The 20,237-nt window shown below is 46.5% G+C and overlaps 1 protein-coding gene and 1 pseudogene across 1 annotated transcript in view; one reads left to right on the forward strand and one right to left on the reverse strand.

Moving 5' to 3' along the window:
• Nucleotides 1-20,237, forward strand: part of LOC139240463 (putative nuclease HARBI1 pseudogene) — a 397,365-nt pseudogene that overhangs the window by 222,369 nt on the left and 154,759 nt on the right.
• Nucleotides 1-20,237, reverse strand: part of ankrd55 (ankyrin repeat domain 55) — a 156,917-nt gene that overhangs the window by 25,077 nt on the left and 111,603 nt on the right. The window contains exons 7-8 of the mRNA XM_070868992.1: nt 10,585-10,769; nt 1,145-1,312 (exon numbers count right to left, since the gene is read on the reverse strand). Of these exons, the coding sequence (XP_070725093.1) occupies nt 1,145-1,312; nt 10,585-10,769 (353 nt within the window). The remainder of the gene's footprint in view (nt 1-1,144; nt 1,313-10,584; nt 10,770-20,237) is intronic.

Raw genomic sequence — 20,237 nt, forward strand, 5'->3', positions numbered from 1 at the left:
CAGACTATTATCTGAATGGTGACAGATTAAGAAAAGGGGAGGTGCAACGAGACCTGGGTGTCATGGTACATCAGTCATTGAAGGTTGGCATGCAGGTACAGCAGGCAGTTAAGAAAGCAAATAGCATGTTGGCCTTTATAGCGAGGGGATTTGAGTACAGGGGCAGGGAGTGTTACTACAGTTGTACAGGGCCTTGGTGAGGCCACACCTGGAGTATTGTGTACAGTTTTGGTCTCCTAACTTGAGGAAGGACATTCTTGCTATTGAGGGAGTTCACCAGACTGATTCCCGGGATGGCGGGACTGACATATGAGGAAAGACTGGATCAACTGGGCTTGTATTCACTGGAGTTCAGAAGAATGAGAGGGGATCTCATAGAAACGTTTAAAATTCTAACGGGTTTAGACAGGTTAGATGCAGGAAGAATGTTCCCAATGTTGGGGAAGTCCAGAACCAGGGATCACAGTCTAAGGATAAGAGGTAAGCCATTTAGGACCGAGATGAGGAGAAACTTCTTCACCCAGAGAGTGGTGAACCTGTGGAATTCTCTACCACAGAAAGTTGTTGAGGCCAATTCACTAAATATATTCAAAAAGGAGTTAGATGTAGTCCTTACTACTCGGGGGATCAAGGGGTATGGCGAAAAATCAGGAATGGGGTACTAATGTTGCATGTTCAGCCATGAACTCATTGAATGGCGGTGCAGGCTTGAAGGGCCGAATGGCCTACTCCTGCACCTATTTTCTATGTTTCTATGTTTCTAATACAGTTCCCAGCAGATAAAACTTTACTACAAAAAGCCATCCATAATCATGTACTAATTTGCATCACACTAACGGTCTCATCTCGAGACGGTAAGGATGGCTTATGCAGGAAGTGGGTTAAGCCCCATTGCTTGGGTAGAGTAAATTAAACTTTATTCTGCATCTAGCCTGTGGTAAATTGACCTGGGAGTATTTGATTCTAACATTATGCACTGAAAGTACTTTATAAACGTATTCAATTCACCAGCACTAAGATTCCTCAACTTGATAAACACAATATAGTATGAAAACATCCATTTGAACATTAGTGGTACTAATCCCTGTACATCAGTGTTATATTTATCCAACATTCTTTTTCCACCAATAATTGATAAGTTTACCTATTTTCCTGTGAGAACAGCTTGATACATGCTGTGTGCCCACAGTACATTGCATATGTCAGAGGAGTGTTTTCATTGATGTCCCTTGGACTGCTGTCCACCCCCAGCTGCATCAAAGATTGTACACAATCTGCTTTCCCTGCAGCAGCGGCCCAATGCAGTGGCGTCCTAGGGAAAAATAATAAAACACATCACAAAGGCAACAAATTATTACATTTGAACATGGCTTTCACATTGCACATTAATGATTTGTTGTGCTCAGATACTTCAGTCTGAGATACAGTGGGGAAGCTAAATGGGGAACATTCCTGGAAAGAACTGAGGGGTGAAAAAAGTATTTCAGTGTAAAGTATAGATTTATTTTTAGTTATGAGGAGAAATTGGAAATTTGAGTCACTTGCCAGCAAACTCTGGAGACTTATGATGCCTGGACTTAAAGCTGTTCAGTTGGCATATGTGGCAACACAATATGTGCTTGGTACTTAAATTTTAAATTGCTTTAGGGGCTTAGAATAGAGATCTAGGACTAGGCGGCCTGCTGCCTGTCCTGCTGTCCACATAGAATCATAGAATCATAGAAGTTTACAGCACGGAAGGAGGCCATTTCGGCCCATCGTGTCCGCGCTGGCCAACAAGAGGCTATCCAGCCTAATCCCACTTTCCAGCTCTAGATCCGTAACCCTGCAGGTTACGGCACTTCAAGTGCACATCCAAGTACTTTTTAATTGTGGTGAGAGTTTCTGCCTCTACCACCCTTTCAGGCAGTGTGTTTCAGACCCCCACAACCCTCTGCATGAAGAAGTTTCCCCTCAAATCCCCTCTAAACCTTCTACCAATTACTTTAAATTTATGCACCCGGGTTGTTGATCCCTCTGCTGAGGGAAATAGGCCCTTTCTATCCACTATATCTAGGCCCTTCATAATTTTACACATCATCATCATAGGCAGTCCCTCGAAATCAAGGAAGACTTACGTCCACTCTAAAATTGAGTTCTTAGGTGACTGAACAGTCCAATACGAGAATTACAGTCTCTGTCACAGGTGGGATAGACAGTCGGTGAAGGAAAGGGTGGGTGGGACTGGTTTGCCGCACGCTCCTTCCGCTGCCTGCGCTTGCTTTCTGCATGCTCTCGACGACGAGACTCGAGGTACTCAGTGCCCTCTGGGATGCTCTTCCTCCACTTAGGGCGGTCTTTGGCCAGGGACTCCCAGGTGTCGGTGGGGATGTTGCATTTTTATCAAGGAGGCTTTGAGGGTGTCCTTGAAATGTTTCCTCTGCCCACCTGGGGCTCGCTTGCCGTGTAGGAGTTCCGAGTAGAGTGCTTGCTTTTGGAGTCTTGTGTCAGGCATGTGAACAATGTGGCCCGCCCAATGGAGCTGGTCGAGTGTGGTAAGTGCTTCAATGCTGGGGATGTTGGCCAGATCGAGGACGCTAACGTCTGTCCTCCCAGGGGATTTGCAGGATCTTGCGGAGACATCGTTGGTGGTATTTCTCCAGCGATTTGAGGTGTCTACTGTATATGGTCCACGTCTCTGAGCCATACAGGAGGGCGGGTATCACTACAGCCCTGTAGATCAAGAGCTTGTGCCAGATTTGAGGGCCTGATCTTCGAACACTCTCTTAGACGGCCGAACGCTGGACTGGAACACTAGAGGCAGTGTTGAACCTCATCGTCCATGTCTGCCCTGGCTGATAATAGGCTCCTGAGGTATGGAAAGTGGTCCATGTTGGCCGTGCCATGGATCTTGATGACTGCAGGGCAGTGCTGTGCGACAGGGTCAGGTTGGTGGAGGACCTTTGTCTTATGGATGTTTAGTGTAAGGCCCCTGCTTTTGTACGCCTCAGTTAAGATGTTGACTATGTCTTGGAGTTCAGTCTCCGCGTACTGTAGCTCAACGACAGAGGTTAACATAGAAACATAGAAACATAGAAAATAGGTGCAGGAGCAGGCCACTTCCAGGAGGATTTCCTGGAGTGTATTAGAGATGGTTTTCTAGACCAATATGGCGAGGAACCAACTAGAGAGCTGGCCATCCTAGACTGGGTGATGTGTAATGAGAAAGGACTAATTAGCAATCTTGCTGTGCGAGGCCCCTTGGGGAAGAGTGACCATAATATGGTAGAATTCTTTATTAAGATCGAGAGTGACACAGTTAATTCAGAGACTAGGGTCCTGAACTTAAGGAAAGATAACTTTGATGGTATGAGACGTGAATTGGCTAGAACGGACTGGCGAGTGATACTTAAAGGGTTGACGGTGGATAGGCAATGGCAAACATTTAAAGATCACATGGATGAACTTCAACAAATGTACATCCCTATCTGGAGTAAAAATAAAACGGGAAAGGTGGCTCAACCGTGGCTAACAAGGGAAATTAAGGATAGTGTTAAATCCAAGGAAGAGGCATATAAATCGGCCAAAAAAAGCAGCAAACCTGAGGACTGGGAGAATTTTGTAATACAGCAGAGGAGGACAAAGGGTTTAATTAGGAGGGGGAAAATAGAGTGTGAGAGGAAGCTTGCTGGGAACATAAAAACTGACTGCAAAAGCTTCTATAGATATATGAAAAGAAAAAGATTGGTGAAAACAAACGTAGGTCCCTTGCAGTCAGATTCAGGTGAATTTATAATGCGGAACAAAGAAATGGCGGACCAGTTAAACAAGTACTTTGGTTCTGTCTTCACGAAGGAAGACACAAATAACCTTCCGGAAATACTAGGGGACCGAGGGTCTGGTGAGATGGAGGAACTGAAGGAAATCTTTATCAGGCGGGAAATGGTGTTAGGGAAATTGATGAGATTGAAGGCCGATAAATCCCCAGGGCTTGATAGTCTGCATCCCAGAATACTTAAGGAAGTAGCCTCAGAAATAGTGGATGCATTGGTGATCATTTTCCAACAGTCTATCGACTCTGGATCTGTTCCTATGGACTGGAGGGTAGCTAATGTAACACCACTTTTTAAGAAAGGAGGGAGAAAACGGGTAATTACAGACCGATTAGCCTGACATCAGTAGTGGGGAAAATGTTGGAATCAATTATTAAAGATGAAATAGCAGCACATTTGGAAAGCAGTGACAGGATCGGTCCAAGTCAACATGGATTTATGAAAGGGAAATCCTGCTTGATAAAACTTCTAGAATATTTTGAGGATGTAACTGGTAGAGTGGACAAGGGAGAACCAGTGGATGCGGTGTATTTGGACTTTTGACAAGGTCCCACACAAGAGATTGGTGTGCAAAATTAAAGCACATGGTATTGGGGGTAATGTACTGACTCGGATAGAGAACTGGTTAGCAGACAGGAAGCAGAGAGTCAGGATAAACAGGTCCTTTTCAGAATGGCAGGCTGTGACTAGTGGGATACCACAGGGCTCAGTGCTGGGACTCCAGCTATTTACAATATACATTAATGATTTGGATGAGGGAATTGAGTGTAATATCTCCAAGTTTGCAGATGACACTAAGCTGAGTGGCAGTGTGAGCTGTGAGGAGGACGCTAAAAGGCTGCAGGGTGACTTGGACAGGTTAGGTGAGTGGGAAAACGCGTGGCAGATGCAGTATAATGTGTATAAATGTGAGGTTATCAACTTTGGTGGCAAAAACACGAAGGCAGAATATTGTCTGAATGGCAACAGATTAGGAAAAGGGGAGGTGCGGCGAGACCTGGGTGTCATGGTACATCAGTCATTGAAAGTTGGCATGCAGGTTCAGCAGGCGGTGAAGAAGGCAAATGGTATGTTGGCTTTCATAGCTAGGGGATTTGAGTATAGGAGCAGGAAGGTCTTACTGCAGTTGTACAGGGCCTTAGTGAGGCCTCACCTGGAATATTGTGTTCAGTTTTGGTCTCCTAATCTGAGGAAGGACGTTCTTGCTATTGAGGTACTGCAGCGAAGGTTCACCAGACTGAATCCTGGGATGGCAGGACTGACAAATGAGGAGAGACTGGATCGACTCGGCTTGTGTTCACTGGAGTTTAGAAGGATGAGAGGGGATCTCATGGAAACATATAAAATTCTGACGGGACTGGACAGGTTAGATTCAGGAAGAATGTTCCCGATGTTGGGGAAGTCCAGCACCGGGGACATAGTCTAAGGATAAGGGCTAAGCCATTTAGGACTGAGATGAGGAGAAACTTCTTCACTCAGAGAGCTGTTAACCTGTGGAATTCCCTACCGCAGAGAGTTGTTGATGCCAGTTCATTGGATATATTCAAGGGGGTGTTAGATAAAGCCCTTACGGCTAAAGGAATCAAGGGGTATGGAGAGAAAGCAGGAAAGGGGTACTGAGGTGAATTATCAGCTATGATCTTATTGACTGGTGGTGCATGCTCGAATGGCCGAATGACCTACTCCTGCACCTATTTTCTATGTTTCTATTCAGCCCTTCGAGCTATTTCCTTGTTCCCCATTATGAATTCACCTGATTCTGACTGCAAGGGACCTACATTCGTCTTCACTAATCTTTTTCTCTTCACATATCTATAGAAGCTTTTGCAGTCAGTGTTTATATTCCCTGCAAGCTTACTCTCGTACTCTATTTTCCCCTCCCTAATTAAACCCTTTGTCCTCCTCTGCTGAATTCTAACTTTCTCCCAGTCCTCAGGTTTGCTGCTTTTTCTGGCCAATTTATATGCCTCTTCCTTGGATTTAACACTATCCCTAATTTCCCTTATTAGCCACGGGTTGAGCCACCTTCCCCATTTTATTTTTATGCCAGACAGGGATGTATAATTGTTGAAGTTCATCCATGTGATCTTTAAATGTCTGCCATTGCCTATCCATCGTCAACCCTTTAAGTATCATTCGCCAGTCTATCCTAGCCAATTCACGTCTCATACCCTCGAAGTTACCTTTCTTTAAGTTCAGGACCCTAGTCTCTGAATTAACTGTGTCATTCTCCATCTTAATGAAAAATTCTACCATATTATGGTCACTCTTCCCCAAGGGGCCTCGCACAACAAGATTGCCAATTAACGCTCTCTTATTGCACAACACCCAGTCTAGGATGGCCTGCTCTCTCGTTGGTTCCTCGACATATTGGTCTAGAAAACTGTCTCTTATATACTCCAGGAAATCCTCCTCCACAGTCTTGCTACCAGTTTGGTTAGTTCAATTAATATGTAGATTAAAGTCACCCATGATAACTGCTGTACCCTTATTGCACGCGTCCATAATTTCCTGTTTGATGCCATCCCCAACCTCCCTACTACTGTTTGGTGGTCTGTACACAACTCCCACTGACGTTTTCTGCCTTTTGGTGTTTCGCAGCTCTACCCATATAGATTCCACATCATCCACGCTAATGTCCTTCCTTACTATTGCGTTAATCTCCTCTTTAACCAGTAGTGCTACCCCACCTCCTTTTCCTTTCTGTCTATCCTTTCTGAAGATTGAATACTGGATATTGAGTTCACAGCCTTTGTTACCCTGGAACCATGTCTCCGTAATCCCAATTACATCATATCCGTTAACATTTATCTGTGCAGTTAATTCATCCACCTTATTACGAATGCTCCTCGCATTGAGACTCAGAGCCTTCAGGCTTGTTTTTTTAACATACTGTCCTTTTAGAATTCTGTTGTAATGTGGCCCTTTTTGATTTTGCCCTGTTTTCTCTGCCCTCCACTCTTGCTTTTCTCCTTCCTACCTTTTGCTTCTGCCCGCTTTTTACTTCCCTCTGCCTCCGTGCATAGATTCCCAACCCCCTGCCATTTTAGTTTAAACCCTCCTCAACAGTACTAGCAAACACTCCCCCTAGGACATCGGTTCCGGTCCTGCCCAGGTGCAGACCGTCCGGTTTGTACTGATCCCACCTCCCCCAGAACTGGTTCCAATGTCCCAGGAATTTGAATCCCTCCCCCTTGCACCATTCCTCAAGCCACGTATTCATTTGAGCTATCCAGCAATTCCTACTCTGACTAGCACATGGCACTAGTAGCAATCCTGAGATTACTACCTTTGAGGTCCTACTTTTTAATTTAGCTCCTAGCTCCCTAAATTCAGCTTGTAGCACCTCATCCTGTTTGTTACCTATATCGTTAGTACCTATATGGACCACGACAGCTGGCTGTTCACCCTCCCCCTCCAGAATGCGCTGCAGTCGCTCCGAGACATCCTTGACCCTTGCACCAGGGAGACAACATACCATCCTGGAGTGTCATTTGCGGCCGCAGAAATGCCTATCCATTCCCCTTACAATCGAATCCCCAATCACTATAGCTCTCCCACACTTTTTCCTCCCCTCCTGTGCAGCAGAGCCAGCCCTGGTGCCATGGACTTGGCTGCTGCTGCCTTCCTTTGATGAATCACCTCCCCTAAAAGTATCCAAAGTGGTATATCTGTTTTGGAGGGAGGTGACCACAGAGGACCCCTGCACTACCTTCTTTCCACTGCTCTTCCTGATGGTCACCCATTCTCTATCTGCCTTTGAAACCTTTACCTGCGGTGTGACCAACTCACTATTCACAACATCCTCAGCATCGCGGATGCTCCAGAGTGAATCCATCCACAGCTCCAGTGCCATCATTCGATCTATCAGGAGCTGCAGCTGGATACACTTCCTGCACATGTAGTAGTCAGGGACACTGGAAGCGTCCTTGATTTTCCACATAGTACAGGAGGAGCATGACACATGTCTGGGCTCTCCTGCCATGACTTAACCCTTAAATTAGCCTAAAGGTTTCTTACTGATTAGAAAAAGAAAAAGATCCAATACTCACCAACCAGCCAATCACTTACCCCCTTGGCTGTGAAGTCACACTTCGATTGAGACGGTCTTGGATCTGGCTTGGAGATGACGAAGGTTGAACAGGTTCCCACTGGTTCTATAGTTTAGTTCCACTCCAGTGGGGAGCTTGTTGTGTGCGAGGTGGAACATTGCAGCGAGGAAGATCGAGAAGAGGGTTGGCGTGATGACACAGCCCTGCTTGTCCCCCGGTCCGGACGTGGATTGGTTCGGTGATGGATCCGTTGGTCAGGATCACGGCTTGCATGTCGTCGTGGAGCAGGCAGAGGATGGCGACAAACTTTTGGGGGCAGCCGAAACGGAGGAGGACACTCCATCGTCCCTCGTGGTTAACAGTGTCAAAGGCCTTTGTCAGGTCAAAGAAAGCCATGTACAAGGGTTGGTGCTGTTCCCTGCAATTCTCTTGCAGTTGTCGTGCCGTAAAGATCATGTCCGTTGTACCCCGTAGTGGACGAAATTTGCACTGTGACTCCGGGAGGAGCTCCTCAGCCACAGGGAGAAGATGGCTGTGTAGGATTCTAGCGATGACTTTCCTAGTGGCTCATAATGAGGAGATTGCTCTGTAGTTGCGCAGTCGAACTTGTCCCTTTTTTTAAAGGTGGTCACGATTACTGCATCTCTGAGATCTCCCTGCATGCTCTCCTCCTTCCAGATGAGAGAGATGAGGTCATGCATTCGTGCTAATAGTGCCTCTCTGCCATACTTTAGTGCCTCAGCGGAGATTCCATCCGTTCCCGTTGCCTTGTTGTTCTTGAGCTGACGATGGTCTTTTCTACCTCATGCAGGGCTGGGGTTTTGCTGAGATGGTGGCGGGTAGCATGCTGCGGGTTGGAGTCAAGGACATTCGAGTTAAAGACAGAGTCTCGGTTAAGGAGAGCTTCGAAATGCTCCTTCCAGCGGGTCCTGACTGCCTCAGTGTCCTTGTTGAGTGTCTCCCCGTTTTTGGCCAGCAGTGGGATGGAGCCTTGAGTGCTTGGGCCATAGGTGGCCTTGACTGCGGTGAAAAATCCTCACACATCATGGCTGTCGGCCAGCTGCTGAATCTCCTGTGCTTTCTCCACCCACCATCTATTCTTTAGGTCGCGAGTTTTTTTGTTGGACCCCGGCCTTAAGCTGTCTGTAAAGCTGCTTTGCTGCTCCTGAGTTGGGTTGTTGCTTTAGGTTCAGAAATGCCCTGCGCTTGGGATTTATTAGCTCTTGGATCTCCTGGCCATACTCATCAAACCAGCCCTGGTGCTCCCTGGTTGGGTGACCTAGCGTCTCTTCGCAGGCACTGGTTATGGTGGCCTGGAGGGCAGACCAATCGCTGTGGGCATTCTGCGTCTTAGGGTCATCAAGGGTCGCCAGGTTAGCAGTGAGGCCTGGCTGCATAGAGCTCTTAGCTGGTCGTTTGAGTGCCCCAGCTATGATTTTTTTTGTGGCATTGCTTCTGCTGCCATCGCCGCTTTGGGGCTATATTGTTGTTGATGATGGAACGGATTAGGCGGTGGTCTATCCAGCAGTCGTCAGCTCCTGTATTGGCGCGGGTGATGCGCACATCCTTGCGATCCCTGGCTCGAACAATGACATAGTCGAACAGGTGCCAGTGTTTGGAGCGAGGGTGTTGCCACGATGCCTTGTACTTGTCCCTCTGGCGGAACGCGGTGTTAGTGACGACAAGGTTGTGTTCTAGGCATTTTGTCAGGAGCAGGGTACCGCAGGAGTTGGTTTTCCCTCCTCAGAGGTCTGTGTCCTTACCAACCCTGGCGTTGAAATCGCCGAGGAGGATCAGTTTGTCATCCTGAGGGACTTCAATTTCAATTAATTTTAAATATGTGTGGTGTTTTTTTAATTTATTATGTTGTGTTTGGGTGGTTTAGAGGGTTATTCCCATTGATAGTAATGGGAACTCATAAAATCGGAGTTCCCATTATTATCAATGAGAATACTGTACCGTGATTGATGGTCCAGGCTAACGTGACTCCAGCTTCTCCGTCCGTATCTAGAAGACAGCGCATGGAAAGAAGGACTCCGACCGGAATCCAAGACGCCTCCGGGACCACCAGGTCCATTCGTAGAGAAATTTTGGGTCAGAGCCGTTCGTCCGAAGGAAGCCTCTGACCGGAATTTCAGGGCCAATTAGATGTGAAGAGCTTTGATATGTTCTGAGAATGTGAGAAGGAGCTATATCATTGCATTTTCTTCGTGAAGTTATGATTTTTTATTATTATATTGTTGAAACAGGCAAAAAGCAACATATTGAAGAATATATTGCAGTCAATTGTTTGTCCATGTTCTCTCTTTATGGTTTCCCTGAGCCTTATATCTACTCAGGGTGAGAGGTTATGCAGAGGAGCTGCACTTCGATCCCATATACCTGTTACACCGCATGCTAGGAGGTGACGAGAGCTAACTGTCCTTCCAAAATTTGCCTGTTCCCTGTAACAAGGTAGCTGACGTCAGCTCAGCACCTCTCCAATTTTACATAAGAGGTTACTTTAAGTCCTGGGTGAGACTAGATAGCTAGGAGATGGCGATAGTTAGGAAATACTGGTATGTTCAAAAGAATTCCAGGATAGTTGGAGCTTGTGTTCCACTAAGTGTATACTAAGTAAATGTTATACTGGTATAATTGGATGTTTCTTTTGCATAAAGTAAAATCATAACAGAAATTGAAGATACTGCCTCAGTTTAGAGTAGATATAAATGTAGTACCTGTCGTCTACATCAAGTGGTTGCAGGTTGCACTCTGGAATTCTTGCTAGTTCGTAGATGATATCGCTGTATCCAGCTGCTGCTGCTATATGCACACTAGTCTTCCCATTTTCATCATCATAGTTTATTATAGATGGGCTTAGGTGATGATCCAGAATGATAGAAGTCATGACTCTGTTCCCACTCTGGGGAAATAAAGGGTTTAAAAAATACTGCAAAATGAGATGGTGAAGTCAGTCTTTAATGTTTTGATGCCATTACAGTGCTCTGTGTGAGCTGCTCTAGGGTTGACACAGGAGCACTGAAAAGAAATACAATGCATTGAGTGGAGGATTGGGCTGATGTTATTCAGAAGTGTTGTTAGCTTGTCTGTAATGTAATTTAAAATAACTTTAGTTATTAAAATGCATATATTAAAATGTTAAACTGCCAGCAGGTTTCATACCCAAAAGCTGTTAGGCAATGAGTTTAGAACCAAAAGAAAATCAGTATCCACTATATTATTTTACAACAGTGATCGCACTTGAAAAGTAATTAATTGGTTGTGAAGTACTTTTGGATATTGTGAAAGGTGCTATCTAAATGTAAGTTCTTATATGACAAACACATTCTTTTTACAAGACATGAAAATCATCCGAGCTTATACTCTTTAATAAAGTCTTGCCTGTTATTCTCAAATAAGACTAGTGAAAACCTATAAAAAATAAATGTACATGAAAGGATTAAGGCATGGTATAGTATTTTGGTGTAAGAAAAAGATTTTGGACAAGAAACTCCCTACCTTACCATGAGTTCGCATCACAATCCTGACGGAAAATGCCAGCCAACATTCCTACACCCTTCTCTAGCATGGGACTCGGCGACCGCCATTTTGTTGATACCCTTAGCGCTGCCGATAGCAGCACTGACCCTGAAGATGCATATGTGGAGAGCGTAGAATTATGGGGCCCAAGTTTCCACATGATTTGCGCCTGATTTTTAGGAGCAACTGGTGGAGAACGGACTATCTTAGAAATCGCAATTCTCCACATTTTTTTTTCTGCAGTTCTAGTCAGGTAGAACAGTTCTACTTTGGAACAGAATTTTTTCTTCAAAAGGGGGCGTGTCCGGCCACTGACGCCTGATTTGAAAGTTTCCACAGTGACAACGTACTCCAAACTAAAGTAGAATGGAGCAAGTGAAGATTTTTGTAGAACTGAAAAAACCTGTTCTACACATTAAAAAATCAGGCGCAGGTTACAAATTAGGCGTCCAGAACGAGGTGGGGGGGGGGGGAGGGGGGGGGAAGGGAACTCATTAAATTCTACAATAAATCCTTATTTATACTTCTACAAATATTATACAAATAATTCCAACCTGAATAAACATTTATAAGCAAAGAAAAGATTAAATAAACCATCTTCCTACCTGTGTGAAAGTGCTTCAGGCACGGAGAATTCTGCAGGCGTTCGTTCCCGCGGGGGGGGGGGGGGGGGGGGGGAATTAAACAGTCGCTTCGTTCCCGTGGAGGGGGGGGGGAATTAAACAGTCGCTTCGTTCCCGTGGAGGGGGGGGGGGGAATTAAACAGTCGCTTCGTTCCCGTGGAGGGGGGGGGGGAATTAAACAGTCGCGTCGTTCCCGTGGAGGGAGGGGGGGGAATTAAACAGTCGCGTCGTTCCCGTGGAGGGGAGGGGGGGGAATTAAACAGCCGCTTTGTTCCAGTGGAGGGGAGGGGGGGGAATTAAACAGTCGCTTCGTTCCCGTGGAGGGAGGGGGGGGAATTAAACAGTCGCTTCGTTCCCGTGGAGGGAGGGGGGGGAATTAAACAGTCGCTTCGTTCCCGTGGAGGGGGGGGGGGGAATTAAACAGTCGCTTCGTTCCCGTGGAGGGAGGGGGGGGGAATTAAACAGTCGCTTCGTTCCCGTGGAGGGGAGGGGGGGGGAATTAAACAGTCGCTTCGTTCCCGTGGAGGGGAGGGGGGGGAATTAAACAGCCGCTTTGTTCCAGTGGAGGGGGGGGGGGGAATTAAACAGTCGCTTCGTTCCTGTGGAGGGGGGGGGGAATTAAACAGTCGCTTCGTTCCCGTGGAGGGGGGGGGGAATTAAACAGTCGCTTCGTTCCCGTGGAGGGGGGGGGGGGGAATTAAACAGTCGCTTCGTTCCCGTGGAGGGGAGGGGGGGGGAATTAAACAGTCGCTTCGTTCCCGTGGAGGGGGGGGGGGGGAATTAAACAGTCGCTTCGTTCCTGTGGAGAGGGGGGGGAATTAAACAGTCGCTTCGTTCCTGTGGAGAGGGGGGGGGGGGGGGGGAATTAAACAGTCGCTTCGTTCCCGGGGGGGAGGGGGGGGGAATTAAACAGTCGCTTCGTTCCCGTGGAGGGGGGGGGGGAATTAAACAGTCGCTTCGTTCCCGTGGAGGGGGGGGGGGGAATTAAACAGTCGCTTCGTTCCCGTGGAGGGGGGGGGGGGAATTAAACAGTCGCTTCGTTCCCGTGGAGGGGGGGGGGGGGGAATTAAACAGTCGCTTCGTTCCTGTGGAGGGGGGGGGGGGGAATTAAACAGTCGCTTCGTTCCTGTGGAGGGGGGGGGGGGAATTAAACAGTCGCTTCGTTCCCGTGGGGGGGGGGGGGGGGGAATTAAACAGTCGCTTCGTTCCCGTGGGTGGGAGGGGGGGGAATTAAACAGCCGCTTCGTTCCCGTGGAGGGGGGGGGGGGAATTAAACAGTCGCTTCGTTCCCGTGGAGGGGGGGGGGGAATTAAACAGTCGCTTCGTTCCCGTGGAGGGGGGGGGGAATTAAACAGTCGCTTCGTTCCCGTGGAGGGGAGGGGGGGAATTAAACAGTCGCTTCGTTCCCGTGGAGGGGAGGGGGGGAATTAAACAGTCGCTTCGTTCCCGTGGGGGGGAGGAGGGGAAGGGAACAGCCGTTTTGTTCCCACGGGGGAGGGGGGAAGGAGACAGTGAGAAGGCTGCAAGTGCTAATGTGCTTTTATTAAAAAAATGTTCAAAAATTAAACAGCTACAAAGAACTACAAAAATGGCCGAGTGCCAATGTTTTTTCACACTGAGCATGCGCGAACGCTCCAACGCGCACGCGCAGCGTTGCCGGCAGGAAAAAAAACTAATTTAAATAGTACCCGCCCCCTCCCACTTACAAAATCGGCGCGAGTGTAGGCTCCGCCCCCCTGGGCACCACGCCAGGCAGACAAGGAGCTGCAGAACGCTCCAGAATTGCGAGGTTTTTTTTAGGCGCCGTTTTAGGCGCGAAAAACGGGCGCGCCCGTTTTTTATCCTGTGGAAACTTGGGCCCATAGAGTGGTTACAGCACAGGAGGAGGCCATTCGGCCAGTCGAGCCCATGCTGGCTCGCTGCTAGAGCACTTCAGCTAAACCCACTCCCCCACTCTTTCCCCGTAGCCCCGCAAATTATTTTCCTTCCGGTACTTTCAGGCAGTGCATTCTAGATCATAAACACTCGCTGCGTAAAAATGTTTTTCCTCATATCGCCTTTGGTTCTTCTACCAATCACCTTAAATCTGTGTCCTCTGGTTCGCCAATGGGAACAGTTTCTCTATATCTACTCTGTCTAGACATCTCATGATTTGGAACGCGTCTCTCAAATCTGATCTCAACCTTCTCTGCTCTAAGGAGAACAACCCCAGCTTCTCCACTCTATCCATGTAACTGAAGTCCCTCATCCCTGGAACCATTCTTGTAAATCTTTTCTGTACCCTCTCTAAGGCCTTCACATCCTTCCGACAGTGCGGTGTCCAGAATTGGACACAATACTCCAGTTGAGGCCGAACCAGTGTTTTATAGAGGTTCATCATAACTTCTTTGCTTTATACTCTATGCCTCTAGTTATGAAGCCCATGATCCATATGCTTTTTTACCCGCTTTCTCAACCTGCCCTGTCACCTTCAATGATTTATGATCATATGCCGCCAGATTTTTCTGTTCATGTGCCCCCTTTAGAATTGTACCCTTCAGTTTATATTGCCTCTCCTCGTCCTTCCTGTCAAAATGTATCATTTTGCACTTTTCTATATTAAATTCCATCTGCCACATGTCTACCCATTCCACCAGCCTGTATATGTCCTTTTGAAGTCTATGTTCCTCACTGTTCACTATACTTCCAAGTTTTGTCATGTGTAACTTTTGAAATTGTGCTCTGTACACTCAAACCCAGTGGTCATAGTACCGATCTCTGGGAAACACCATTGTATACGTAAAAATAAAAAAGGGAAGGTGGCTCAACCGTGGCTATCAAGGGAAATCAGGGATAGTATTAAAGCCAAGGAAGTGGCATAAAATTGGCCAGAAATAGCAGTGAACCCGGGGACTGGGAGAAATTTAGAACTCAGCAGAGGAGGACAAAGGGTTTGATTAGGGCAGGGAAAATAGAGTACGAGAGGAAGCTTGCAGGGAACATTAAGATGGACTGCAAAAGCTTCTATAGATATGTAAAGAGAAAAAGGTTAGTAAAGACAAATGTAGGTCCCTTGCAGTCAGAATCAGGGGAAGTCATAACGGGGTACAAAGAAATGGCAGACCAATTGAACAAGTACTTTGGTTCGGTATTCACTAAGGAGGACACAAACAACCTTCCGGATATAGAAGAGGTCAGAGGGTCTAGTAAGAAGGAGGAACTGAGGGAAATCCTTATTAGTCGGGAAATTGTGTTGGGGAAATTGATGGGATTGAAGGCCGATAAATCCCCAGGGCCTAATGGACTACATCCCAGAGTAATTAAGGAGAAGGCCTTGGAAATAGCGGATGCATTGACAGTCATTTTCCAACATTCCATCGACTCTGGATCAGTTCCTATGGATTGGAGGGTAGCCAATGTAACCCCACTTTTTAAAAAAAGAGGGAGAGAGAAAACAGGGAATTATAGACCGGTCAACCTGACATCGGTAGTGGGTAAAATGATGGAGTCAATTATTAAAGGACGTCATAGCAGCGCATTTGGAAAGAGGTGACATGATAGGTCCAAGTCAGCATGGATTTGTGAAAGGGAAATCATGCTTGACAAATCTTGTGGAATTTTTTGAGGATGTTTCCAGTAGAGTGGACAAGGGAGAACCAGTTGATGTGGTGTATTTGGACTTTCAGAAGGCTTTCGACAAGGTCCCACACAAGAGATTAATGTGCAAAATTAAAGCACATGGGATTGGGGGTCGTGTGCTTACGTGGATTGAGAACTGGTTGGCAGACAGGAAGCAAAAAGTAGGAGTAAATGGGTACTTTTCAGAATGGCAGGCAGTGACTAGTGGTGTACCGCAAGGTTCTGTGCTGGGGCCCCAGCTGTTTACATTGTACATTAATGATTTAGACGAGGGGATTAAATGTAGTACCTCCAAATTTGCAGATGACACTAAGTTGGGTGGCAGTGTGAGCTGTGAGGAGGATGCTATGAGGCTGCAGAGTGACTTGGATAGGTTAGGTGAGTGGGCAAATGCATGGCAGATGAAGTATAATGTGGATAAATGTGAGCTTATCCACTTTGGTGGTAAAAACAGAGAGACAGACTATTATCTGAATGGTGACAGATTAGGAAAAGGGGAGGTGCAACGAGACCTGGGTGTCATGGTACATCAGTCATTGAAGGTTGGCATGCAGGTACAGCAGGCGGTTAAGAAAGCAAATGGCATGTTGGCCTTCATAGCGAGGGGATTTGAGTACAGGGGCAGGGAGGTGTTACTACAATTGAACAGGGCTTTGGTGAGGCCACATCTGGAGTATTGTGTACAGTTTTGGTCTCCTAACTTGAGGAAGGACATTCTTGCTATTGAGGGAGTGCAACGAAGGTTCACCAGACTGATTCCCGGGATGGCGGGACTGACATATCAAAAAGACTGGATCAACTGGGCTTGTATTCACTGGAGTTCAGAAGAATGAGAGGGGATCTCATAGAAACGTTTAAAATTCTGACGGGTTTAAACAGGTTAGATGCAGGAAGAATGTTCCCAATGTTGGGGAAGTCCAGAACCAGGGGTCACAGTCTAAGGATAAGGGATAAGCCAATTAGCACCAAGATGAGGAGAAACTTCTTCACCCAGAGAGTGGTGAACCTGTGGAATTCTCTACCACAGAAAGTTGTTGAGGCCAATTCACTAAATATATTCAAAAAGGAGTTAGATGTAGTCCTTACTACTAGGGGGATCAAGAGGTATGGCGAGAAAGCAGGAATGGGGTACTGAAGTTGCATGTTCCGCCATGAACTCATTGAATGGCGGTGCAGGCTCAAAGGGCCGAATGGCCTACTCCTGCACCTATTTTCTATGTTTCTATACCTTCCTACAGTCCAAAAAACAACCGTTCACCACTACTCCCTGTTTCCTGTCACTTAGCCAATTTTATATCCATGTTGCCACTTTTATTCCATGGCCTTCAACTTTGCTGGCATACCTATTATGTGGCATTTAATCAGCGTCCTTTGAAAGTTCATGTACTCCACATTAACACATTGCTTTCATCAGTCCTCTCTGTTACCTCATCAAAAAACTCAATCAACAAGAACAACAACAATTTGTATTTATAACACCTTTTATGTAGTGAAATGTACCGAGGCGCTTCACAGGAGTATTATGAGATTAAAAAATTTACACCGAGCCGCATAAGTAGAAATTAGCACAGGTGACCAAAAGCTTGGTCAAAGAGGTATGTTTTAAGGAGCGACTTGAAGGAGGAACGAAAGGTAGAGCGGCGGATAGGCTTAGGCAGGGAGTTCCAGAGCTTGGGGTGTAGACAACAGAAGGCAATGCCACCAATGGTTGAGCGATCATAATCAGGGATGCTCAAGAGGGCAGAATTAGAGGAGCGCAGACATCTTGGGGGGGTTGTGGGGCTGGAGGATATTACAGAGATAGGGAGGGGCAAGGCCATGGAGGGATTGGAAAATAAGGATGAGAATTTTGAAATCGAGGCGTTGCAAAAACAGACGCCAATATAGGTCACCGAGCACAGGTAATAGGTGAGCAGGACTTGGTGCTAGACAGGACACGGGCAGCCGAGTTTTGGATTAACTCTAATTTACGTAGGGTAGAATGTGGGAGACCAGCCAAGACTGCATTGGAATAGTCAAGTCTCGAGGTAACAACGGCATGGATAAGGGCTTCAGCAATGGATGAGCTGAGGCTAGGGTGGAGACAGGCGATGTTACGGAGGTGGAAGTAGGCGGTCTTAGTTATGCTATGGCTATGTGATCGAAAGTTCATTTCAGGGTTAAATATGTCCCTGGTTGCGAACAGTCTCGTTCAGCCTCAGACAGAAGTTGGGGAGAGGGATGGAGTCAGTGGCTAGGGAACGGAGTTTGTGGTGGGGACCGAAAGCAATGGCTTCGGTCTTCCTAATATTCAGTTGGAGAAAATTTCTGCTCATCCAGAACTGGATGTCGGACAAGCAATCTGACAATTTAGAGACCGTGGAGGGGTCGAGAGAGGTGGTCGTGAGGTAGAACTGGGAGTCATCAGCATACATGTGGAAACTGACGCTGTATTTCCGGATGATGTCGCCAAGGAGCAACATGTAGATGAGAAATAGGAGGGGTCCAAAGATAGATCCTTGGGGGACACCAGAGTTAAAAGCGTCCCCACAATTGAGGATAAACTGACTGCAGTTGCTGGGTTTATACTTGAACAAGGATGCAACATTTGCAATTCTCCAGTCCTCTGGCACCACTCCCGTATCTTAGGAGGTTTGGAAGATTATGGCCAGTACCTCTGCAATTTCCACCCTTGCCTCCTTCAGCATCCTAGGATGCATTCCATCCGGTCCTGGTGACTTATCTACTTTAAGTACAGCCAGCCTATCAAGTACCTCCTCTTTATCAATTTTTATCCTATCCAGTATCTCCTCTTTCACTATGACTTTGGCAGCATCTTCTTCCTTGGTGAAAACAGATGCAAGTATCCATTTAGTACCTCAGCCATGCCCTCTGCCTCCATGCATCGGACTCCTTTTTGGTTCCTCATCAGCCCCACCCCTCCTCTTACTACTCGTTTATTATTTACATGCTTATAGAAGACTTTTGGATTCCCTTTTATATTTGTTGCCAGTTTATTCTCATACCCTTTCTTATGCCCTTCTTATTTCCTTTTTCATTTCCCCTCTGAACTTTCTATATTCAGCCTGGTTCTCACTTGCATTCTCAACCTGACATTTGTCATACTTCCCCTCTATCTCTTTCATCATCCAGGGAGCTCTGGCTTTAGTTGTCCGACCTTTTACCCTCGTGGGAATGTACCTTGACTGTACCTGAACCATCTCCTCTTTAAAGGCAGCCCATTGTTCGATTACAGTTTTGCCTGCCAATCTTTGATTCCAATTTACCCAGGCCAGATCCGTTCTCAACCCACTGAAATTGGCCCTCCATCATAGTCCCATGTGGTTATTTGTGCCTGCAGCTCACCATCCTTGTTTAATTTATTTGTTCCTGGGATGTGGGCGTCGCCGGCAAGGCCAGCATTTATTTCCCATCCCTAATTGTCCCAGAGAAGGAGGTGGTGAACCACCTTATACAACTAAGTGCCAGTTAAGAGTCAACCACATTGCTGTGGGTCTGAAGTTACATATCGGCCAGACCAGGTAAGGACAGCAGATTTCCTTCCCTAAAGGACATTAGTGAATCAGATGGGTTTTTACGACAATCCAGTAGTTTCATGGTCACCATTATTGATACTAACTTTTTTTAAATTCCAGATTTATTTATTAACTGAATTTAAATTCCCCAGCTGCCGTGGTGGAATTTGAATTCATGTCTCTAGTATCATTAATCCAGGCCTTGGGATTACTAGTCCAGTGACATAACCACTATGCTACCGTACCACGTTTACACACATGCACTGTAAATCTATCTTCGGCCTTCTTTTATTCTCTTTTATTCTGACCCCCCCTAATACTGTACTATTTCTTACTATAGTGCTATCTGTCTCTCCCAATTCTTTGTGCACCTTGTTTCTCCCTTCTGATGCTACATCCTGGTGCTCACCCTCCCTGCAAAATTAGTTTAAACCCTCCCCAACACTAACAACCCCCCTTCCCCATGAGAAAATTGGTCTCGGGTCTGTTGAGGTGCAACCCGCCTGGCCTGTACAGGTCCCACCTCCCCCAGAACCGGTCTTCGATGAGACGTTAAACCGAGGCCCCATCTATCTTCTCAGGTGGACGTAAAAGATCCCATGGCACTATTTCAAAGAATCATATTTAGAAAGTACTTGAATGTGCACTTAAAGAGCCGTAATCTACAGGCTACAGACCGTATGCTGGAAGATGGGATTAGGCTGGGTAGCTCTTTTTCGACTGGCACGGACACGAAGGGCCGAATCGCCTCCTTCTGTGTCATAATTTTTTCTATGATTCTATACGAGCAGGGGAGTTATCCCCGGTGTCCTGGTCAATATTTATCTCTCAATCAACATGACAAAAATATATTATCTGGTCATTATCACATTGCTGTTTATGGGAGCCTGCAGTGCGCAATTTGGCTGTCGTGTTTCCCACATTATAAAAATGACTACACTCCAAAAGTATTTCATTGCATGTAAAGTGCTTTGAGATGTCCAGTGGTCGTGAAAGGCGCTATATAAATGCAAGTCTTTTTCTTTCAATGTCCCAGGAATCTAAAGCCTTCCGTCCTGCACTGTCTCTCCAGCCACGCATGCATCTGCTCTATCC

The sequence above is a fragment of the Pristiophorus japonicus genome, chromosome 2 (assembly GCF_044704955.1).
Source record: "Pristiophorus japonicus isolate sPriJap1 chromosome 2, sPriJap1.hap1, whole genome shotgun sequence".
Taxonomy (NCBI): Eukaryota; Metazoa; Chordata; class Chondrichthyes; family Pristiophoridae; genus Pristiophorus; species Pristiophorus japonicus.